Below are 26114 nucleotides of genomic sequence, written 5' to 3' on the forward strand. Positions count from 1 at the left end.
GCGAATTTTTGACTGAGCAAGCAACGAATACCATCCAACCAAGTTCACTTGAATTGACTCATTACGATTGCATTTTACCGATTGGAAAAATTGGAGGCAATCTGGATGGACATATCAAAAGCCCAGTGTAAAAAATGTTTCGAGAACAGGATCGTTGCAGCCCCCTCTCTGAAAGGGACAATATCGACTCAGACGAAAAACCTTGCATTTAACATTTTCTTCTAAAGTTTTGAAATGTTAAAATTTCAAGTGCTTAACAGTTCACCTCTTATTGCTATAAGTAGCTGCATCTTAGCAGCATATTTCCGAGAAAAACTATTACGGTAGATTTTATAAATACACAGAGAAGGATATTTTCTCAAAGAGGAAATATGAATAATTTTGATCCACTCTAAAGAGTTGAAGCTATAGAATTATATTTTTGAATACAGACTGTGAACAGAAGCAGTGCATTTTGCGGCCCACTTTTTATCCAATACTGTAAAACGAATTCGAGCATTGGAAAGTGTAAAACACAATTGACAAAACACAGTTCATTTTAAATAAAGTATTTCTTTATTTTGTGTCGTGTTGTTCTTTCATTCTTTTTGCATTTTTAATAATAAATTTATCAATAAACGCTTTCATTTCATCTTATAATTTTTAATTTAATATATTTCATTTAAATTTATTTTATCTCATTTGTTTTAGATTATTTTATTTAAGATCTCTTTTAGTTAGTTTGTAGTCTGAAAAATTGTGATGTAATGCGAAAATTGCGTGTTAGTAGAAAATATCAAATAGAGAGGTAGACAATGGAAACTCAACTGGCTAGTAGTTGAAGAAAACTAACTATTTTTGAAGTAGTGTTTATATTCTTAAAGAAGCCACGAAGGAACTTTTATCAAAATGTAATTAATTTACTTAAAACCGAATAGAAAGTTGGGATTCGCATTTAATTTGGAAAATTTCGATATAGTGATTTAACCCATGTGACGACGTTCTTCAAAGGGGATAATTTATCTGTCGATTTCGTACTTGGTACTGTTGTATAAATTTAGAAATATAACGTTAATTAACTTATTTTTAGAAAAATGTTTCCGTGCTGCTAATTTGTGAGGGCACAATATTCCTTCGTCTTCGTCTTCGTCTTCATTCCAGATTTATAATTTAACTTCGCAATTTCCAAATTAGAGTGATTGAGATTGTTCAACTTGTTCATTTGGTTTTCAAGAAAAAAATATTCAAATTCGAACTGAATACTTTATTTTCAAATATTCAATTTTTTAGCAAATCATTACAACTTTTTCCTTGCTTTAGTTAATTTTATTTCATTGGTGACTAAGTTAATTATTAATGTTTACTTTCAATTAATTTATATTTCGACTTTGCTTTAAGCTATATGTAAAGGACTACATTAATACAATATTTTGTTGATCAGTGAAAAGTTTTTTAGATTTAATTCGTCCGTAAAATTGTTGTGATTTGTTGTTATTGATTTTGTGTCAGTTATTTTTTGAATTTGTTTTTAGTTTGTATATATTTTTATCAATTCACTTACTACTTGAGAAATAGACCTTAATATCTCGTAATATTTGCTATTCATTTTTTACTTATGTATTAGTTCATACGATTAAATTAAAAATAATCGAAATTATCAATGTAATAAATTTCTTGATTTACTATTTGTATCTTTACTTTATTTATTTTATACAAACATTTAACTGGTGTAGAAAAAAATTGTATAACAGGAAAACAACGTTATCATTATTTTTATCATTCTCATGGACATTTACACTTAACTTGTTCATTACGTGCTAAGGTCTGGTCATTATTTTTGTATTACTTTATTATAGTTCATTAATAATTTGTTTTATTCAGCTCCACATAATTTTATAACTATTACATTTGGGGTGTCGTTCTTGTATAAGATGTTTCTTTTTGTGTTTTTTCTTTCATTATTTTCTTAAACGTTACAGAATAAATAATTGGATTTTGAAATAAATACCTCTACTTAGTCAATAATTTTATCTACACTGAACGCGTTAACACTCACTTATTCCATATAGTTTGTGAATTATTTTATCTACTTGTGAAATATGTAGAAAACGTAAAACGTTCCTTAAAAAGATTGATTTGTGCTATTTTTTTAGAGAGAGGTGCGGCGGCGTGAGAAATGAATTGATTCTTGAAGCCATCGTCGAATTCAAAATACACTTTTAAGAATATATGTTTGTGCAATGAACTGAGGAGCCACGCAAATCGCTGCGTGCACAAGACGACCAAATATAATAAAAAAGACAATTTTTATAGTTAGGGTTGGTCCATCGGGCTTCTCGGACAGTTCTTTTCTCTTCTCGCCGCATCAATGATTGCTATTAGTGTCATTTTATCATTATATTTTTAATTTTTACCTATAATTTTCCGCACCTATAACTCTTCTCAACTTAATATTCACGGATTTTCTCATTGATTTTATTATTCCATAATACGACAGACACACATTTATACAATATTTCAAATGAATTGTTATTTCTTCACTGCTGAAGATAGAAACTATCATATATAATACAAATTCTTCAATTAAAAGGAGATCTTTTTACTTTACTATTTCTATTTTACTCTTTACGGATCTTTGTAAATTAAAATAAAAAATTGCTTATTTGATGACGCGACAACTGCATTTTTTGTGCGGATGGTTTTATTATGCATGTATTTATATAGTATAGTGTAGGTTCTATTTACTCGTTCATGTCATTATCACCTTCATTGAAAAAGGGACTAACTGAGGGAATCCATTAACTTTTCGCTACGGTTTTGTCATATGATGTGTATTTGCTCTTTATTTATTAACAATACCTCTGTAGTTTTTGCGTTTTAAAGTATTTGAATTCTTCATATTCACAAAAAATGACAAATTATTTAATTTTAGCTGGCAGTGTATTATATATTCGTTACCATTTTTCATTACTTCTGAAAAATACTCATTCTCTTCCAAGCTTTGTATAGGTAGTTGTCAAAACAGATCTTACAAAATATGATTGAGGTCGTGTCGGAAAAGAAATAAAATACACTTAGAGAAATGCAGTTGAATTTTATATAAACTTTACGTTGAAGATATTATGAAAAATCGATGTCGAAAAATTATGACAATTTTAAAAATATATTTCCATGAAAAAATTTAAGTATTCCCATTATACCCAAATGAAATTTGCTTTCGATTATCTCAATCCTGATCAATATGACCAGAGAAAGCTTTCGGTTAATTGTTCTCGAAAGGAAAAGCGCCGAAAATTATCCGCACATATCAAAAAGTCAAGTATAAGTTTATTACCGTTCAGACCAAGAAAATTTTACCAATGAAAAATATATCGGCGATTTGTATCTGTGTATTAAAACTCCCCTAGACTGCGCTCCGCTTTAACTTGATAAAAAATTGCAATAAGATTGTCTGTACGAATATAATGCGTGACCAGGAAACGGGTATTTTGAGTACTAACTAGAGTAAAATCTGCTGTGGATGTGATTTAAAACATGAGTTTTGATACCCAAATCACTGTAATTCGTCCGTTAATCCACCTTTCATATTCCGGATAACACGAAGTAATTTCCGAAGGCATGGAGTGGTTCTAATAAGTCAGCATCCACCAATAGAGTGCAAAAGAGCCCAAGGGGTATATTTGAATAGATGCTGGCATCAAAGTCTCAGATGATAAACGCAAATAACACAGCGCTGTTACGATAAATGATCACTTTGTTATCTAAGCCAAATTAATTTCTGAAAAATCCAGATTCCTAGGAGAAGGCTAAAGCTTTGAAATGTAGCAACACTGAGACCTTTCGGCTAAAAAATTCACTCCTGGATCAAGCCTTCTTACCGCTCGAAAATAAATTATATTATCCTTTAGACCGACTGAATCAACGCCGTTCGGATTACAGCATTTAAGTTAAAAAGGGGGAGAGAGACGGATTCATTGAGTCGGTTAACATAGGAAAAACAACCGTTTTTCTATGTGGTATGAATTTTGAATTTCAAAGATCGATAAATGTTGCTTAATTTAATTAATTTCATAATTTATCCTTTTCTTTTAATTTTAAACATTATTAATCACATGTTGCTGTTTAAATTTTACTATTTGAAGTGCTTGGAAATTTCGAAAATAGTTTCGGAAAGTTAACTTAGTAAGAAAAGAACTATAGAAAATTAGGTCCGATATTTGCATATAAATTCATTTCGACACTTGCGACGGAGGAAAAATAACAATGAAAAAGTATACGTAAATAGGCCTTTATCATTCATTGTTTTCGGGTGTTTAAAATCTAAAATCTCTTCTTCTTGTCTACTTTTGTTTTAGTAGATAATTCAGCCAACAGGTAACGATAAAATCAGAGAAATCCCTATTTTATTTTTCCACTTAATATTTGTTGTAAAATTTATTTTAGTAAATTATTGCAATAATGTTTGGTATTAATTTGCTTCCGCGTTTAGAAGGACACTCTGTTTATCCTAGACAATCAGTTGGCTGCTATTAAGTTCTCGATTTCAAATATTTTATTTTTTCTTATTTCAGGGTTTTGCCATCTCTCCATGGAGCTATAATTATAGGCCTACGATTAATCGCCAGTAAATGCGCCTTTTAGACCTTCGTTTTCTCTACTAATTTCATCGATAGGTTGCTGCATTTTTGACAACTAAATTTGTCATTCGAATCTGCTACCATATTCATAATAATTCATAAAATTTATCAGATTAACTTTACCTTCAGCTCCAAATTAATAAAAAGTTCGTGTCACCTGATCATAACCATTAGAAAAGATTTGTTTTTACAGTGCTTAGAACATGATCACAATATTTTCTTGTTTTATACTCGTAATTTTATTTTTTGCGTATTTTTTTGGTTTTAATATTTTAGATTTATTTTATTTAGTTATAAACTACTGGGCTAAGTTTTTCTTGTTTTGTTTGTTTTTTAGTGTTATTTGAATTCTTTTTGTTTTACTTTATCTTTCGGCCGAATTTTTTCAATTTTATGTCGTTTGTTCTAGAAAGTTTGCTTTTCTTTTTGAATAACTCATAATTGTGTATATAGTCGAGGCATTTATTTACTTTAGGTAGGACTATCCTGCTGGGAGCCCGATGCCGACACACCTTCCGGCAGTTGTGCTAAGGTTTTGAATAATTGCGAGTTTATAAACCTGAAAGTAAGAAGTTCAATTAAATATTGAAATTCTTGAAACCAGAGCTCTTTAAGAACATTACCTCGGATACGAATCGCGATGCATTAATGTATAGATTTGTAGTTGAGCTTCGTCGAAAGTATGCGGTGTTGGTTCAACCATATTACGATTAACAATTTCCCTAACACGTGAGTCTAAAGAAACCTCCTTCGGCGATAATATTGATATATAATCTTCATAAATAAAACGTGCTTTTTCTTCGATTGCTTCCGGATTTGTTTCTTTTTTTAATTCTTCACAGGCCAGCCAAAATAGAATATTCTCTTCGCTATATTCGCAACGAAGAAAATCACGAAACACTTTTCGGCCACCTATGGGAAAAATTAAAACAAAATTAACAACCGAAATAATCAACATCAAGTTTAGCGCAGAACTTAGCAGCAAATTGAGCAAGGAATAATAGAGTAAGGTGATGACTTTATAATTTATCACAATCAGTTACATGTAGAGGGACCGTCCCACCAGAAAAACAGTTCCTCAATGGCCAGAAATATTACTTCTTTTTCTTCAGCCTTTCTCCCGTTCTGAAGCGGGGTCGGCTCGCTTTGTTCGGTTGCGTCATTTTGGTCGGTTAAAGTCCTGATGTGGATGGACTCGTGAGGCTCTCAATTCACCACCCAGGGTACTGAGCCTTTGATGTTTCGGTCGATCCTTTGGTCGTTTCCCATCCCCATCGATAAGTCCTTGTCAGCGCAAATGACATGTCCACGCCATCCTCGCAATTTTTCAATTCCATGATCGGTGTAATCCCACATGGATCACGGATGTGATCAAGGCGTAAAATGTTCATCTCCATTACCGCGAAGCGTTGTTCATTGTCTTATAGTCCACATTCAGAACAATAGAGAACGACACGACAGAGCGAACGACACTGCGGTAAATTTTGAATTTCTGTCATTCGCGAATGCGTTGGTCACATGTTATTGAACACCACTTAATTCAAGTTGCGCTGATGCGCGAAATAATTTCGTATTGCAGTTCACCATTGACTGATAATATTGAACCCACATATTTCAACCGCTTAGATCTGGGCTGATTACTGCCACTAGCAGTGATAGCGCATGTTTCACCGTCGCTGGTCGGCAAAAATTCTGTTTTATTCTGTCTCATTCTTGTTTTGAACCCTTTGCTTTATATCGGTTTTACTATGACGCGCTTGCAAAATATCTTCTGCATAGAACAGTGTATAGGGCGCTGAACTTTGGATGTCCCATGTTTCAGTTTCCATCAAAAGAACAAAGAGGAATGACAAGAAGGCGTTTCCCCTATGAACACTTACAGAGACACAAAGTGGTTTTGATACGACGCCATACTTCGAACTTTACTTTTCGGATCATGATAGAACAATTTAACTAGCGCACCAGTTCGTCTGGTACTAGGTGTTGTAGTAGGGCGTATCAGATCAGTTCGCGGGGCACATTTTCTAGATCTAGAAATGCAATGTAAAGTAAGCGATGCTTCCCACGGTGTTTCTCCATGAGTAACCGTCCAGCGTGTATTGCGTCAGTAGTTCCACAGTACTTAAAAAGCCCGGCTTGATTAACGGTATTTGAATGACTTCGCGAATAAGGTTGCACTAATACATTTAAAAATCCTTATGGTATGGGACAGCAACCGGAACGGACGGTAATTTGAACATTCTGTTGAACTACCTTTCCTTTTTTCAGATGGTGTTGGACTTCCATCAGTAGCCTCATTGAAAAACCCACTGAGTCAGTTTTGGAGAGAAATACTATCCATAAGAATAAATATGGATAGGTGCATTTTGATGAACAATGTTTCACGGAAATTTTTTATCATAACAACCTATTTTCTCAGCAATAAATTCTAAAAATACAATCTAAAGACTACAAATTCATAAAAAAACCATTTCTATAAAACGGCGCTTTTATTTGTTAGCAGGGACAAGGACAACTAAAGAAAGGAAAGAAGAGACCAACAATTCCATATATATTTTATCATAAGATTACCATGAGAATATAAATGAATTCTTCTACTTCTTTTGTTTTTATATACTTCGGCAGCGGAATTGGCTCCTTTATGTCCTGTTTCAGCCATAGACCTGGGTTCGTGTGGAGTAGAGTGGCAATTAAATCACCATCTAGCATATCAAGACATCGCTGGTTTTATCTATCTTCGGGTCGCTTCAGGCCCATCTTAACTAGTGGGTTATCTTCAGCGCCAATTATTTGACCCCACCATCGAAGACGCCTATATCACAATCGATCCAAAGCCCTATCGATCATTGATGTCCTCATTTCGGAGGTAATCAGAGCATATTATACCACTGAAACAACCCAAGATTTTCGTCTAAATTACCGCCAAGTGTCGTTATTGTCTGAGAACCAAGATAAAAATTCACCATCATAATACGCTGATATATCTAGCATGCCATCCAGAGAGACACGCTTAACTTCCAAGTGTTGTCCCATGGTCGAGATAATCGTTTCGTTTGGAAGTAACTTCCTCAAGTGTTTACCTCACACTGAATAAATCTATGTCCGCTTTTCGGAATAGACTCGCCACCTTGGATGGCGAGATTAGCACCACGGAAGGGAGAGTTTTAGTTGAAAGATAACTACGTCCTGGAAAATTACTTATGTAGTGGTGGACGGTTGAAATTACAAGACTACGGAGGAACTGCGTATCCTATGTAACCCACGAAATCAACAGGGGGAAGATGTGCTGTTAGCGGGAGCTAGTCAACAACAAAGAACGGGCATAAGCTGGTTACCAAAAACTCGGTTCCCATCGATCACCGTATTCCATGGAAGCAGCGAAGATGGAAAATCTGGTGCAGGCCTATTTTCCTTTCCACCTTTTTTTGATAAGCAAAGGCAAAGGCGACCACGAGGCGCCGTCAGCATATTGATCTCTCAGTGTCTTGGGCTCAGTGGGGAAGCTGCTTGAGAAGCTCATCAAGCCACCAATACAATACATGCTGTGGGACCAACACAATATGGTTTTCAAGCGGGACCATCCACAATTGTTGTCATCGAGGAGGTGATTCGAGAGGTAAAACCAGCTAAAGCAGATAGTCGCCACTATTAGCGGGTGGTGCGACATCCTTGAGGCACGAGAAAATCGTTTCCATACTCCAGGCTACCTATTACGAATATTGAGTTATTATTTTAATGGCCGTGCCCTGCTCTATGAGACGGGAAGAGAAGCGCAAAATGGAGGTCACATCAGGGGCAGCTCGGGGATCTATCCTTGGCTCAGACCTTTGGAACGCTTTATATGATGGATGGCCTTCTACGAATCGAGCTGATTGTGAATCGTATCTGTTCGGATCCGCGGATAATGTTGCGGCACCGCACAAGCACGGTTGAGCAATCCCAGCGCACACTGGGAATGGTTATGCGGGAAGAGAAGCGCAAAATGGAGGTCACATCAGGGGCAGCTCGGGGATCTATCCTTGGCTCAGACCTTTGGAACGCTTTATATGATGGATGGCCTTCTACGAATCGAGCTGATTGTGAATCGTATCTGTTCGGATCCGCGGATAATGTTGCGGCACCGCACAAGCACGGTTGAGCAATCCCAGCGCACACTGGGAATGGTTATGCGGCGAGCAAGCAGCTACAGCTAGATTGTTGAGCATTTGTTCTGTCTCTGGAGAAGACCGAAGTCATATCCTCACAAAGGAGAAAGTTCATGCAGTGCTCCCTAGTCCTCTCAGTTCTTCTTTACGGTTCGGAAGTATGAGCTGAAACCCTCAATAAGGAGATGTACCGCGAGCGCCTAGCGCAAATACAAGGGCGAAGTACTATCCGAGTTGTGTCCGCATATTGTATCGTTTCAAAGCCAGCAGTCATGGTGGTGTAGGAGTTATTCCGATCGCTCTTCCTGCTGCCGAGCCGACGTTTATATACCTGGCGTGCGCCCGTGGTTCAATCGAAAACACGGTGAGGTTGACTGTTACTTAACTCAGCGGTTTAGAGGGCATGGGTATTTGCAATCTTACCTGAACAAAATCGGGAAATCACGGCCGCCCGACTGCATTTGTTACAAGGATGCAGTGGGTGATACATTTCACACCTTTTTCTTCAGCAGAAGCTGGCAGCCCCGCCGCCATCGTCTTTCGAGGGATGGGTGTCAAACGTCCCCAAACACCGTAAACGAGGCCATGCTGCGGGGCGAGGACACGCCTAGCCAAGCCTAGATTTTACTCTTATATTGAATAGGCCTGGTCTGAGATAATTCATTAAACGGTTAGAGTCCTAGTCGATCCAGCGGGGTATTTTAGCCGGTAGTCTGTGTGATATAGGAGTCCGACACTTTGCTTACAAATGCATTTCACTTCCCTTCTAAAAATTCATAAACATTGTCGTTGATTGCTGCCCTGTGACTTCAGACACCATTGAGTTAAATGGTATTAAGAGAGAAGAAATTATTTCCGTCACGCGGCTGGTATGAGTAAACACAAAACGTGACCCAGAAAGTGATATAAGCAAACCTCGAGGATACCAAACCAACCATGATTCACAGACTCAGATATTTGACCTTGAAGTAAGGAATAGAGGATGTTCAAATGAAGCCTCTATCACAAGTTTATAAGAGGGCGAACCGTGAAGCCGCGAAAGGGATCGCAGTTGTTCGAGCAGAAGCACTATCACGTCGCTTTTCTTTGTCCGCCTTCCGGAAACTCCTGCGAAATATCCGACGAACAGTGCTTTATTTAGATGATGCTTAGTATCTTAGTATTTCATAACAGAATTGGTATCGAGTATGGATTCTAGGCGGCACGAAATATCATTACACATATACAAGTTAGGCACGGGGTAGCTAGCTATCGCGTGTATTGATGACATGATGCCTAGATGATTTTCTTGTGAACATTTCCCCATCCCATGCATCGCATACACGACAGCAACACCATCAAAACAATGTGCGGGATTCTCTACTTCCAAGATTAAATGTAGAAGAAACTCAGTTAATATCCCGTTGTATATACATATACAGATAGAATATTTGGGTAATAAAAAATATCCTTCATTGTAACTTACCTGGACTTCGCATAAGCCTATCAAAACTTTTCCCCCAACTTCGAATTTCCTCTAACGTCGGCCTAAAAGAAGTTCTTCTTGAATAAATAATATAAAGTGATAAAATAAAAGTTGCGATCACTCACTTTTCTCCTTCGCTAAGTAAATCCGAACTTGCAGGATCCCGCCGTGTTGGTCCATTGTCTTCTGCATTCTTTATTGCCAAACTGAAAAAGAAAATGTTATTTCAATTAGATCATGAAAACTATTATAAAAAAGTTGAATCATCTTATATATCACATTACCACCACCAAACGCCATCTAAACATCACAAAATACCACCACTCAGTAGAGAAGTACTGCTCTATTATCTAGTATTACTCTTCTAACAAGCAATGTTTTGTAACATCCGTGGCGATGCAATATCATTTACAAAATATCACCGTCGTAATCAGATGGCGATGGTGATTGTCAAGTGCTGAGTTGATGGCTACTATCGATTGCAAATCAATTAGTGTTCTCCTGGTTGGCTTTTGAGTGGGAAAACGTTTTTAGGTTTGTTTATGACAACTTAACTATGGAAATTCTTTGCAAGTAAGTAAGTGATAAATAATACTCGTTTCCTTTTATGAAAGGTTCCTACTTGGCGCTCTAGTGGTAAGTAATACTTGATAATATCGGCCGCCGAATGTAATTCGTATTGGTATGCATGCGCGGTTGGAGAAAGATGAAGTTTATGACATTACTTTGTATTATTTTTACAATACTTGTTTTTTCCACGAAAAGATTAATATTTCTATCAATATCTTCGTTAATATTGATGTTCGGTCTTACCGTATCGTTCGCTTTTAGATTTTTAATCAAGAAGAGAACGTACATTTCACATTGTGGACATTAAATGACAAAAGTGAGTATTACAATTATCTTTGAATGAATCAGCTCAAATTTGCCAAACTGTTGCCGTGACTGACTATGCAATGGAGCCCTAAGAGTACTTGGCGTAGAATAGTAACGAAGAAGTGTAGGTATTTCAGGAAATCGTAAACGGAGCTGAAGCCCGAACGATAGCGCGAGGGTGAGGTTGACGCGCTACAGGACTCCAAGCTTTCGTTAACAGTTGCCTCCATATTGTTATCGCTGTACTCTGGCCCGACACAATTTCGAGGGAAGAGCTGCTTAAGCGCAGAGCGTAGGTGCCGGTAGACGCGTTGATTAGTAAACAGAAGTAGCAGTGGATAGGTCACTTCTCAAAAAAGGGCGACAACCCCATTTCTAGGTCAGAAATATATGGCGCAGAGCAGTAAAGGAGGAGGGCAGCTTTCTCGAGAAGACCATTAAACAGCTAAAATATATTTAGGGGGAGATGCAACGCGAACGCGTACTCTATATCTCATTCAGGGGATGTACTTCAACGTGGTACCGGCATTCTATGCTGTCTTAAGGTACTGTAAGTTTACTAGAAATGGACAACTTTGACCAACCACGTTTGTTAATAATAGTACGATTCCTTCGAAATCGTTATGCGAAAGTGAGTTATAATGTAGTTTAATAGCCAACAGTTAAGTAAAATTAAACGGGTTTGGATAATTTAATTGATAATAACATTCGCTATCAGCCTTGCGTTTTTCCGGATGTTGGTATCTCCGGGTTACTTCTAATGTGATTTTAACTGTCTTTAAATCATGTGTATGGATAGTTCGGTGGCTAGGACATTGGGTCCAAGGCAGAGAAACTATTCAATACTCAAATATTTAAATCATTCACGTTTGAAATTCCTTTCCTTTCAACTCATCGCTACATCGCGTCACCAATAATGAATTGAACTCACTCCCACTTCTCCTCTAGTTGACTAGTGGTGTACTTTTTGGAGCGGACGATGGATACAAAATTTTAGAATAGATATATTACATCTACTCTACAATTTCATTAATATCTTTGCTTTAGTAAAGTTACTGATCCTTACAATTAATTCAATTTGAACATAAATTTGACAAGACCATGGAAACATGAAAAGTTTCATAAAATTAGCTAAAAAATCAAATATTAGGACAGAAATAAAAGAACTACCTTGTGAGTCTAAGTTGCAAAAAATTTAGTCACTTTTCATTGATATTCGCATAATTTAAAAAAATAAGGAAGGAGTGGAATTCCTCAGAAGGACATTCTGAAGCTGTATAAACCAAATTGCATTATATATTTAAAAATAAGTAAGTGAGTAGAGTCTTTAAGAAAAAAAGGTTAGTACAACCATGCTTTGCAAAAATTAACACCAAAAATACACCTAATAACCTACCCTTGTTTTAATTTAGACACAACGGATCTCCATCGTTCGGCCATTGCAATTTTATCCGAAAGGAGGGTAACAAAATTTGAGCAGACGTGCATTTATGGTGTTGAAATTTCTCTTAGCACACACTATTTATACGAACGTACTCAGCAGTGGCCACGTTACTTTTGCGTTGTGCAAAAATTATGTTTGTGGAAAGTATACAATGTGATCTCGAAAGAAAAACTTTCTTTTCCGAAAGAAATGCTAAATATAAATTATTGTTTAAACTATTCTACTGCTTCACACTTGGGTTCATAAAAACTTTTCGCCAGTTTGTGTATTTACATTCGGTGCTTGGACGTAAGCTTAAAATCTTTAGTGCAATGGGCTCTGGTTACTGCAATTTTCCTCTTTTTACGTTTCAAAATGAAATATTTGCCTAAAGCATAAAACCTCATTCTGAACAACTCTAAGTGATCATTTATATTTTGCCAGAAGTAAAGCTCAAATGATAAACTAAAAATAAGCTGATTAGAAGGGAAAATAAATTGCTTTTATAATAAGTCATTCACTATTAATTAAGAACCCACATGTTGGTCAAAATCATTGTTAAATCCTGACTATTGAGTAAAGTTTTCTCCAATTTTCCAGGAGGCAACATTCCCCCTCTAATCATTTTTCCATATCAAAATTCAATTTCCTTCCCTTTACCCTACTTTACATTTGTTCTAATAAAGTTTTAAAATACCAAGTAGACGAAGTTCGGTATGTCATGGCAATAAACACTATATCAAAAAATGGCCTTGTAACACTTAGCCATCTCAGGCAATTGGTTTGGTGAACACTAGCCGGCTAACTCCGCCGAGGTAGTGCCTCCCTGTAAGCTCACTCAAAGCATTCCGTGCTTGTTATAAAACAACTAAGATAGGCACTTATGGACCAAGAACCTGCCATTTTCGAATTTCTTTAGATATACCATGCCTTGAAATGCCACTAATATTTCGGCTATGAGCTTTTGCTTTAGTCAACGGTTTATGATTGGATTCTGAAAAATGAAAACGTTTCTCGAAGGCGGTTCCTAGAATGCTCGCTTGCTCCGACTACAACTAAAAATTCTAAGACACAATGTAGACATTCTGGGTAAGATGGTGGAACTCTGCTGTAATTTCTTTGTCCCTTGTACTGTACTATGGTAATCTAGTAATCCCACCAACAGTAAACGGAAGACTGTTTCGAATTAATCTTCAAGGCATTGTTCATATCCTTGGAACTGGTATGGGGCAGAATGTTAGCTACAAGCGTCCGGTCCAGAGTGCGGGTCATCTCAATAGCGCTATATTCGGTCAGACGAACAAATAAAGCATTGAAATTGGGAACGAGATTGATACCAAATATGTTCGCACAGGTGTTCACAGATCGCCTAAAGGAAGGGTCCTTCTTCGGAAATTATAAAAGCCTGTATTAATCCTAAAGTCAGGTAGGCCGATAGATGAATCAACATTCTGTAGATTTATTTGTCTTTTGAATACGTAAGGTCTCTGAGCGGATAATGTACATAGGCAGTTTGAGCTCCGTAAAGTTCGATCAGCAGCTGATGCTACCAAAGTAGTTATTTCGCTAATCAGGCAAGCCTTTGACGAAGGAAAATACTGTACACTGGTGATTCTCGATATCAAGAACGCGTTCAATTCTCCCAGATGGAACCTTATCATCGAAGCGCTCTTCGCGGCACAAACGCCAAAATATATATTAAGTATATTCTTCAGCTACTTCTGACAGCGAAGTTTAACTTAGAATTCGGACGAAAGATCGCAAACGTACGATATAACGGCAGGAGTTCCGCAGGTGTCTGTTCTGATTCCTTAGCTATGGAACAGAACGTATGATGGCGTTCATAACATCCAATAACCGCGACACTATCTGGATGATAAAGTCTGGGCATGAGGACTTTTGGCTTAATTTGCCGAACAGAAGACGGCATCTGTTCTTTCTACAAGGCAGCAGAAACAAAAAACTGCTGCTTCGCTGAAATACTTGGGTGTAAATTTCGACTCCAAGCTGACCCTTAAACCTCATTTAAAGCTTATATAAAGCAGCAACTATCACCTCAGCATTAGCTAAGATGCTTCCAAATATAGGCGACCCGAAACATAGTCGACGATTACGTTTATCGCGAATCATCAGTTCTTTTCTTTTACATGCGGCACCAAATCGTAGCGCAGACAACTTCAATCTGCGTATCAGCTAAGTGCTCTCCGAACATGTTGCGGCTATTAGACAACATTTTAGGAGCCACCATGAGTAATTTAGGAGATATTTCAGCCAATGAGGCAAGCCCCTTGTACGAGAAGCAGGAAGCAAACCTAAGTAAGCAAAGTGAGCGAATGGGGTCACTAGCTGCTTAGCATGGGACCAGGCGAAAATTGGTCGCTGGGCACACAAGCTTGTCCCAAACACAACTATGCGGCCTATACGAAATGACGGTGAGACGAGTTACGACTTAATTCAGTTCTTAATCAGACGCGGTGGCTAGAGGATGTACTTCTATAGGTTCGGTTTGGATGAATCAGAACACACAGAGAAACTCAAGGAGAAACCTTGAAACTGAGCTAATTACCCGTTTCACGATGGAAAATCTGTAAGATGCAGGAAGTCGTCCTCCGTTAATTGGCAACACCCTGTATGGGATCACTACGCAAGATAAATCCACAGTTAAATCTTCTGAGGATCGTTAAAAATCTCTGGTAGGAAACTAAACTACGACGCAACTAAGCGCATTACAAGCTACAGAATAACTACCTGAGAGTCGCAGTGCAACTACTCTTGAATATTGTGTATGATGCTTAATGCGGATGAGATTTGCTGAGACGACCATCATGATGCTCTATGCGGACATAGCGATTGTTAATTCAGAAAAATACAAGTAGAGCGTAAAATGAACTGCCAATGAGCTGTGCGAAATTACCGGCAGAGGATTTGGAATTAGCAGACCATAAGACAGGACTTATCAACATGAGAAAGAAGAAACAAACCTGCGGCTTCCGTTCCACCAGTGAAATTTGAAGCGCGATACTACACACTTAGTCATCCGAACGTAGGTACAGTTGAAACTGTACATCATATTACATTTCTTCGCATATATATAAGCGCTAGGCTGTCGTACCGTAGGCCGCGTTTCAAATCTCGCTGGTGACTGTGAAATTTACATCGTGATATGACGCCGGATACCAGTCGACTCAGCTGTGAACAAGTACCTGAGTCAAATCAGTGTAATAATCTCGGCCGAACGCAATGCTGACCACATTGCCTCCTATAGGGTACTGTAATCCTGTAGTGTACCATTACGGTCTTGATTGCTTCAAGCCCTTGATCCAGTTGGATTGTTGCGCCAACGATTATTATGTTCAAGAAAGCATGCAAAATCTTAATTGCGGTAAGGGGGTCATCCCGTGTGAAGGCCGTTTTTTTTGGCTTTTCTAGAATTTTGTTGTGAAGAACTGGATGAAGATACAAATACGAATTTTTCACCATAGATTTGCTAATATCTTGAGCATGCATAGTAATTTTTCCAGCCGAATATAGTTCGTTACTGAAATACAGAGCAATTTATATACCCATCTCCAAAAAAAGGTCTTTTTCTGCTGCCACGCTGGAGAACGCTGCGATCATCTTAAAGAAAAAAACGGCATTTTAAAATACAGACTTAACTACAGTCCGCAAACCAGGATTATTCAAAAATATTAAAAGCTAACTTTTTGGTGCCTTGTTAAACTTGTTTTTGTGAATTTTGGTGTTTTTTCATGGATTCTTCAATGAATAAAAAAAACTACTGAATGAATAGCGATTATCCTAGTTTGCGGACCGTAGAAATATGTTCTGAATAAGCGGTGAAAATTTGGTTGGATACATTTTGGCCACGGTGGCAGCCGATTTTTAACTTGCAGTTTCGAGAAAAACGCATTTAAAAAGTAGAATGTGATTTCTAGCCATTAAACGTTAACTGATCATTAATCTGCTATACCTAGTCCATAGACCTTAGATTTCTTTAAGAAACACATGTACAGCCTTGGCTACAATTCCTGTCCTTTTAGCGAAGTCATTCGAACGTCATTTGGATCGATAAATATGAGCTTTATTACGGCGATCAACATAAATCTGGCAAACCAGCATCAGATCAGATTTTCTTTCTGCGGCAAGCGATGGAGAAACTGTTGGAACATGGATACCAGTTGCACCATCTATTCATCGACTTGAAAGCCGCCTATGATAGCATAGCCAGGGTAAAACTGTACACGGCCATGAGAGAATTCGGTATCCCGACGAAATTGATAAGACCGACTAGGCTGACCGTGACCAATGTGCGAGACCAGATAAAAGCAACAACGGTCTACGACAATGGAATGCCCTATCATGTGTCTTCTTTAACCTGGCCCGAAAGAAAGTGATCCGTGATGCTGATGTAAATGCAAGAGGTACGATCCGCTTTAAGTCCACCCAACTACTGGTCTATGCTGACGATATCGACATCATGGGAAGAACCACCCGAGACGTACAAACTGCCTTCATCCAGATCGACCAGGCGCAATCGGCGCGAGATCTTGGGCTGCGCGTCAATAAAGGCAAGACAAAGTATATGGTGGCAACGTCAGCATCGAAAACCAATCAACCAACAACATCAAACCGCACTGGTCAAACAGGAAGAATAAGAACAGGATAATACAACTTTGAGACTGTTGATAATTTCCCCTATCTAGGGTTGAAAATCACAACCGATAACAGCTACGATGATGAAATCCGCGCACGGTTCTTAGCAGCCAACAGAGCCTATTTCAGCTTGTAAAAACTTTTTCGCTCAAAACGTCTCACCATAGGGTCAAAGCTCTTACTGTATAAGACAATGATCTTGCCAGTCCTCATGTATTTCTCGGAAACTTGGGTTCTTAGCAAGAAAAATTGCGAACTCTTGGCCACGTTCGAGAGAAGAATTCTCCGAAGAATTTTTGGCCCCCTACATGAGGATGGACGATTCCGTAGCCTACACAATGACGAAATCTGTGAGCAGTACCATGGCCGTCCAGTTGTGGATAAAATCCGGCTCAATATGGTGGGCGGGTCACTTAATCCGTATGGATGAGGATGATCCCACCTGGAAAGTCTATAAGGGCAATATCTATGGTAGAAAAAAGACGAGGCAGACCCTGCCTAAGATGGAGCGATGGCGTAGGCCATCCAGAAGGTTACTACTAGCACGAATGTGCACATGCTAAACATAGCAGCGCCTTGAACGAGGGTCCGTAAAGCTACAACGTACGAGAGGGAACTACCATCAGTATATCGTCCGAATGGAATGAGTTGGGGTAATTTTCACAAGGGTGTGCACGGAACATGTTTCCAATATTCAAGTCGTTTAAACATGACAAACCCCACACACACCCCCACCCCGTCCCCCTTTTGTCTTGAATGACAAGTGAAATCTGACAGCCAGGGAAAACCCTGTGCGCAGAATTTTGCAGACACTTGGACAAAAAAAGTATAAAATACATTAAATGGCCTCATAAATGGTAATCAGGAGGAGCTTCCAAAGATAGAGCGCCTACAAAGGAGCGGTACTGGAGGGATTGTTCCGTGCATCCTAGGAGTAAATCGACAGGACTGCAACCCGCTCTGCGCGTAATATAAGTTTTAGATACGACTAAGCTCCAATTATGGATAAAAACAAAACAAAATATTACTCGTCTAACCTTCCTGAGATATCAAAAGATAGATAAGCTTAAACTGACGGACTGGGTTTAACTGGAAACTGCAACCTAAGAATCAAACTTCTGAGCATTTCAGCATTACCTTGCGAATAAGCCGAGAATGTTCACTTTATCAAACTTGAGGAATCCCGTGAAACAAACTGGACATTCTGTTGTTGAGCAGGTTAAAATCGTAGAATCCTGGAGTAAATTCGTCTCTCTCCTTCGGCTTCATTTTTTTCATTCTGGAAAAGCAAATGTGAATCTGGTGTTGGACAACTACTGAGAACACCCCGAAGATGCATGAGCATATGATAGAAAGCACGATTTTGGGAATGATAACAATTGTGGCAGATTTTTGAGTATCTGCAGCTCGTATTCGATAACACATTGTTTATATATTCGCCCTACTTTTATGAAATCACATGTCCTTGTGTTATACAATATGCCTCACTCCTTATAAATTTATATACATATACACGATTTTGCATTGAAAATTAGCAAGTTAATCCAGTCCGAAAAAATTGACGTAATATCAGTTCATCGCTTTTAAGTTGTGCGAAGTCGAAAAATGTATAGCCTGGAATCTTCGCATGCTTCTCCTTCAATGCTAGCGTGTGAATAGGCTAAACTGGCACAGTCATTCAAAAAACACAAATTGTATACGTAATTTCACAACAGATCATCAGATCATCTGCGATAATTACATTTTACAGATGCCTGCTTTGGAATTCAAATGTTTAGGATATTCTTTTGGCTAATGCTTCCCCATGGTGAACTTGTTGATTTCGTGAATAAACTTCTAAACAAAACATCTGCAAATGGTGAGGAACAAAGGCTCTGGACCACTATCAAACTCAATTGGAATTACAACACATTTAATAAAACACGAATTAACGCGGAATCACACATAAGATTCGGGTTGTTTTTCGTACTTCAAAAAAGCAAAAATATCCGCAGCAATAACAACCAGCTTGACGCGATAAATTAATTTAATTTCATGTTAATACTGAACTCATTCATGAAATGGATTTTTGACGTAAATTTGATATTCATATATAAGAAAAAATGCATTAGATCTTATAAATAGTTTCGACGTATGTTCAGTGAAAAGAAAATAGGTCTACTCCATACTCTGTAAGATGAAGATACGCTCCATCAAAATGTGGCAATGAGAGCTCTAGATACGATCAAAACAAGTTCAATATGCTTTTTAGACTACCAGTCTAGTCCAGTACCACGACATGTTACAACTTAATTCTACTATTCCGCGATAGCGCTAGCATTAGCCATTCTCCAATTTCCTTATGCTTGGGGAAAAGCTAGGGGTCTTGAAATTCGACTAATCTTTCGACTATGAGTTTTTGCTTTCTTTGACAGTTTACGACTGGATTCTGAAATGTGCTGGGAATGCCCGCTTACTATAATAAAAGTGGAAGACTTGACATTCTAAGAATAAGAGATGGTACGATGATGGGACTCTGGGGAGCACTCCTTTCCTCTTGCGATTCTGTGCTATTGTACCCTGATAAGCCTGCCGAAAGTAAGCGTGAATAAGGCTTCGGACTAATGCTTACTGCATCCGCTAAGCTCACCCTCATATCCTGGAAGCTTGTATCGGACAGCATATTAACTGCGAAATTCCGGTCCAGAATGATAAATATTTCAATTGTATAGCATCACCCACTAACGGAGACTTAGGATACAGAGGGGAAGGAGATTTTTTTTGAGAAACGGTCTCCTTAACCTGGCCCTGGAGAAAATGATTCGCGATGCCGGTGTAAATGCGGGAGGCAACATACTCTTCAAGTCCACCCAACTACTGGCCTTCGCTAATGATATCAACATAATGGGAAGAACAACCTGAGATGTACAGTCTACCTTCATCCAGATCGAGCAGGCGGCGTGAGATCTTGGGCTGCACATTAATCAAGGCAAGACGAAATGCATGGTGGCAACGTCAGCACCAAAACCAAAAGAAAGAACAACATTGAATCGCACTGTTCAAACGAAAACAATGACGATAGGAGACTACAACTTTGAGACCGTTGAAAATTTCTGCTATCTAGAGTCGAAAATCCCAACCGATAACAGCTACGACGATGAAATCCACGCACAGTTGTTGGCCAACAGAGCCTATTTCAGCTTATAAAAACTGTTCCGCTCGAAACGTTTCACCATAGGGTCAAAGCTCTTACTGTACAATACTATGATCTTGCCAGTCCTCATGTATTTCTCGGAAACTTGGGTTCTTAGCAAGAAAAATTGCGAACTCTTGGCCACGTTCGAGAGAAGAATTCTCCGAAGAATTTTTGGCCCCCTACATGAGGATGGACGATTCCGTAGCCTACACAATGACGAAATCTGTGAGCGATACCATGGCCGTCCAGTTGTGGATAAAATCCGGCTCAATATGGTGGGCGGGTCACTTAATCCGTATGGATGAGGATGATCAAGCCCGGAAGTCTATAAGGGCAATATCTATGGTAGGAAAAGAAGACGAGGCAGACCCTGCCTGAGATGGAGCGATGGCTCAGGTCAAGACGCTAGACAGCTTTGAGGGATATCGAATTGGTGGACCTCCGCGCAAAACCGGGATGTCTGGAGTTCCTTATTAAGGCAGGCCTAGACCGGATACCGATTGTTGCCCCGTTGATAATGATGTGCTCCCCGCAATATCGAGCACGCATGCGGAATGGTGTATGCGGGTTATTGCTATTATTTATTATTTTACACGGGCAATACACAGATATATTGCAAGTATTGGAACGTAGTGAATTCCCGCCGGCAGCTAATTAGTCATTCTTGTGTGTTTACTTCGATCGAGATAATAACTTATGTTATTAAAGGTCTTATTACTTGCATATAAAATAAAATATCCCGAAAATTTCTTTATACTACGTGTAAATCGTGATACTAGGACGAATCTAAAAATCAGTATAATTGTGGAAAACATCCACAAACTGTTTCAATTATTGCCAATTGGCAAAAATTATCCTTATTTATCAGACCATTTAAATTCATAAGAAACGGGACGGGTTTTATTTGATTTATATTTTTATTCTCCTTATTTTTAATCTGCAACATTAGTATTTTTTTCAATTTTGATTTGTTTTATTCTTATTTTTGAGGCCATCAACATTAGTTTACCTTCTTCTATTAAAATTTTTTCATTTATTTTTTTTATCGTGTCTGGATTATTTATACTTTTATTATAATTCTTGTATTTTAAGGTAATTTATTTCCTATTTATTATAAGATTTTACTAAAGTGTTTTAGTTTTGTATTTATTCTTTTATATTTTTATGCACCGCTGCATAGTGTTTATCTTTCTTTTATTCAAAATAAGGTTTAAAAAATGAAGATGATTTAATCTTTATAATTTCAAAGCTTCCTCTTCCCCTCCAAGACAACAGTGAGGATCAGTAGTGTGTTTAAAGAATTTAAAATAGAGGCTGCCCCAACAAGCAGACATGCGCAACTTAAAACACGACTTAGGAGCGTAAAGTACCCGGAATCCAAGGAGAAGAGAGAGAGAGAGATCTATAAGATCACATGCTCAAAATGCACCAGTATATACATAGGGGAGACTAAGCGGTTGGTAAAAATACTATTCGAGGAAAATACCAAAAAAGCACAACTAGCGGCAAAACCCACTACGACATGTCAAATCTGCAGTCGCAAAACACATAGTAGATAGCGGCCATAACATTTCCTGGGACAACGCGGATATTATACAAAAAATAGTTTTACTTAAAAAGAATTATAGTAAACAAAGGAACTATTTTTATAAAACTTTCTTTTGTTTCTTTTAGGCTTTGGGGATATATCTCTCGTGGTCGTCTGAAGCCATTGAGGGTGATTTTTTTACCATGGCCCTTCCCTTTTTGTCCTGACAAAATGTTGGTTGTATCATCAGGGTACTCGATCCTAAAAAATATGTACTCACAACACAAGCAAAAGGGCCAAAGAATTTCCTTCCCATGCTATCAAACACTTAATTATGATTTTCAACGTGATGACGCGTATGGTTGTAAAGTGTGAAAGTCCTGTCACAAACTAATGAAAGATCCAACGCAAGTATTTCTTATCCTATCAAAAATGTTTGAAAAACTACTACGTCAAAAATTTTGTCGTTTCTACCAGTTCGCAATATAATCATTTGACCATCATTTTAGCTTCCGAGAAAACATGGTACAATAGAATAGGTTCATTGAATCGTTTTGGCAATAAAACAAGCTTCATTACTCCGCCTTCTTTCTCGACATTGCTCCGGGTTTCGACGGAGTATGGCACAAAGATGTATCCCTTAGTGCAAGTTCGGAAAATTGTTGCTGGTAGGTGGATCGTTCCGATTGAAATACAGAAGCTTGACATCCAGAGATCATCCTATCAAGAAAGTGTACTAGGACGATTACTGTATCTGATTTACCTTTCCGACATGTCCGTCTGCGATAGCTTGTTGAGGATGCTCCAGATCTTTAGAATTTTATCTCAAAAAATTTGAGGTATGGCTAACGACATGTGAGAGCAAAAGCTGCGATATTACATTCATTCTGAATCGGAATACCCGCCCACCCATTTCATTAAATGGAATCAATATTTCATAAACCCATCTATGACATTCAATTATGGGGTGCATTAAGCTGCTCAAATAAACGCAGAGGACAATATTTCAAACAATATCATATGCACTTTGATTCATAAAAAAACAGTAACTTGCATCGAGATCTAAATATTCCCGTGTAGATGAGGAAGCACTTTGCAAATTGAAAAACATCGATAAAAACTGAAAGAGCATCCAAATATTCTTGCCAGGAACATTTGAACAGCCTTATTACAGTACCAAAAACTGTGCTGAAGTACTAAATAGTACTAAAATAAACAGTCATCCAAAGTTTGTTAGATATAAGAATAAGGAAACCTCTCTCCCCTGGAGTGCCCAGTTCTCGATCATCTCTTTATTTTGCAAATTTAACATCTTTTAGAACTTTTACCAAAAATAGACCTTTTGAACGGTTTACATTTACTTTTAAAACTCAAATATATTACTTTCTAGCACGATCCTAAGGCGTTACATACTCAAAAATACCTTTATTTACATTGTAGAAATGATTCATATCCAATAATATACCATCAGTAAAGTATTAACAAGCTTTAAAAATAACTATACAAAAATAGCCACTGCAATTGATCTATTTGTGTAGGCGTATGTATGTACGTTGTATCCCAAGAAAGCCTACATCAACAACAATCAAATTTTTCCGATAGCTGGAAATAATGACTGACATATGCCACACGATACTTCCTTCCATTCTATAAACAGTAGGCCAAATTAGAAACGCTCCTGGAAATTACACTTTATTGTGAATTTATTCCCATTAATTATGAATACCAACATCCACCGAATCAAGACAGCCAACCTTTCAGGTGGGCGAGTTATCTCAAAGATTTATGACTTCTAATAGTTCATATGAGTTGTAAAATTTAAATCAAAAAATTATTATAATAACAATTGGATATTTTTCGTAAAAATCGGCAGGCATTGGCTTTGTGGAATCCTAGGAATCCCATTTTCAGAATTTAGACGGAGCAGTTGAGGATCATTGCCAAGCACGGCATGTGTTAGCAATTAACTCACTACTTACTACAGGTGGTTAAAAGATAGTATACACTTCGTGATTTATTAATTATAACAAAATGTGGCTGGCGAACTGAACCAGCAAGAGGGCCTTGACTCATATGAAGGAAATCAGTTCATTTATTTAGCGTTTCAAAAATATGCTGGTTCGTATATTTTTCGGAAATCTCTGTGCCACCAAGAAAATTTTCTTTTTACTTTATTTTCAGAAAAAATATTCAAATCCTTCACACACCGTTTCCAAGGCCAAAAAGATTATATACATTATACTCAAAATAATTCGATGATTCCAGTCAAATTGTGTTGAATTAATTTATTAGCTTCTAAGGTACGACCAACTGCAACTGTGACTTGGACTATTGCATCCATTAAGAGCGAAGATCACATAAAAGCCTTATAAGATGAACATCAACCGATCTGAGATCATCGTCAATTGTTAATAAACCCAATTATCCAATGTTCTTTTCTTGTTCATAGCGGCATAAAGCTTATTATCACACCTGCTTCGTGTTCAAAGGAATTGCTTCCCCTAAATATGGAATGTTTATCCATTTTTCTTTTCTTTTCAATTTACAATATTCACTATAAATTAATTTGAGTAAATTGAACAGTCGAAACTTATCAACAGAAACTGTAGAAACAAATAAGCGAGGCGACAAATAGCGATATTCTCCATTACACAGGAGTCGAAATAACAGGCATGTATGCTACGTTAAAAAATACTAGATAGCCGTAGCTAATAACAATACGATCACATCAAAGCAAAGGAAAAAAAAAGTAAAAAAAAAATTCAAATGAAAATTCATCATCCTAGTGTAAATATTCAGGAGAATGCGAAGAAAAAGCTTTTATGTGTACATGTTGTCTTCCAAATCAAAATTCGCACGAAAACTAATTAGGTTGTCGGTAATGCGTTACTCACACCTACGGGAGATCTATTCGGAGTTTAATACATCCACTTCCCTTGATTTGATGAAAGCTCAAAGCATCCGAATGATTGTGCTGCTGATTTTCCATAAGATTTTGTGCCAATTGTCCGTTGAATATAGTCGAGTCTAGCCAGACTAATTGTACCACTTAATCAATATTCTATTCGCCAAAGGCGAGGCCCCATAGTTAAGCCAGGATGGACTATTCAGTCAGAACTAGATAAGATATGCACCGTCGAGGGCCAAGGATAACAGGCAGTATATGTAAGTTTTGATCAACTTTTTCTTAACATATATAAAGGTGGAATTTCCCATCGTTGGAGTTCCTTCTACTGAAATTCGTCATAACGACAAACTGGATATGCAAACTTAATTATAATTAGTATGATAAGAATTATAATTAAGTTTTCAAAATTTAAAGATTTCAAGGATCCGCTGTTTATACCCCGCAAGAGCACTATCACCAAAGAAAAATTTAGAAAAGACTAAAACTCACTACCACTGGGATATTGTGTTCACTGCGGCAGTGAACTATTTTAGCGAAAAGTCCAGCAGTACCTTCTCAAACCCATTCACTGCCGGACCAACAGCAAATTGATTGGAAATATCTTTGAAAAGCGGCCACCTTTCTGGACGTTCATAAACAATGGAAAAAGGGAGTTGAGCTACATTTTCTAGCCTTCTCGGTAACCAAGACTCTGGCAAAAACAATTTAATTCTCAGCAGAACCCACTAGTGTAGCAGTAAATTCTGTTTCTTTGTTGGCTAATCTAGTTCTTCATTATCTCATGTACGATTCCCTCTGTCCCATTCCGACTCCACGTCCATAAAAATTGTCATCATTGGAAACATCAATTTTAAATGAAGAAATAATTTTATTTCAAATTTTTGTGTCAAACACTTCGCAACCCTAACATTCCGGTAACCCTAAAATCACAGGTAGTATTTAATCCATTACATAGATTACAAATCAAGCAAAATGCAAAAAGCAAAATGTATACCATTGGATGCATGATGCCTAATGACTTGTTATGGGCATTATGGAAACTTCGAATATGAACGTTTGTGAGGTTGAACTTTTCGTTGTTGCAGCTTATAGGGTATATACGTCCAATACGTTCGATATTCAATATGAGGTGACACTGCCATCTGCCATCGTCTCCTAGAGAATAGTAATTTGATGTCAAAGAGGCAACTTTAACTTTGTTAATAATACTAGGATTTCTAGGAAACTCAAGAGGGTTAGCAATGAATTTTCGAAATATAATAATACACCGTTGGTAACTTTATTGACCAGATGATAACGAATAATACAGGGTGCGGCAGGATAAC

The 26114-nt window shown here is 37.6% G+C and overlaps 1 protein-coding gene across 4 annotated transcripts in view; it reads right to left on the reverse strand.

Moving 5' to 3' along the window:
• Positions 1 to 598: 598 nt before the first annotated feature.
• Positions 599 to 26114, reverse strand: part of LOC119652512 (regulator of G-protein signaling 17) — a 128009-nt gene continuing 102493 nt past the window's right edge. For 3 of the 4 annotated variants that reach the window (XM_038056710.1, XM_038056718.1, XM_038056726.1), the window contains 4 exons: positions 10352 to 10432; positions 10227 to 10300; positions 5240 to 5528; positions 599 to 5175 (listed from right to left, as the gene is read on the reverse strand). In XM_038056710.1, coding sequence (XP_037912638.1) covers positions 5088 to 5175; positions 5240 to 5528; positions 10227 to 10300; positions 10352 to 10432 — 532 coding nt within the window. In that variant the 3' untranslated portion in view covers positions 599 to 5087. The remainder of the gene's footprint in view (positions 5176 to 5239; positions 5529 to 10226; positions 10301 to 10351; positions 10433 to 26114) is intronic. The other variant, XM_038056733.1, reaches the window with a different exon arrangement.

Source organism: Hermetia illucens, chromosome 1, assembly GCF_905115235.1.
Source record: "Hermetia illucens chromosome 1, iHerIll2.2.curated.20191125, whole genome shotgun sequence".
Taxonomy (NCBI): Eukaryota; Metazoa; Arthropoda; class Insecta; order Diptera; family Stratiomyidae; genus Hermetia; species Hermetia illucens.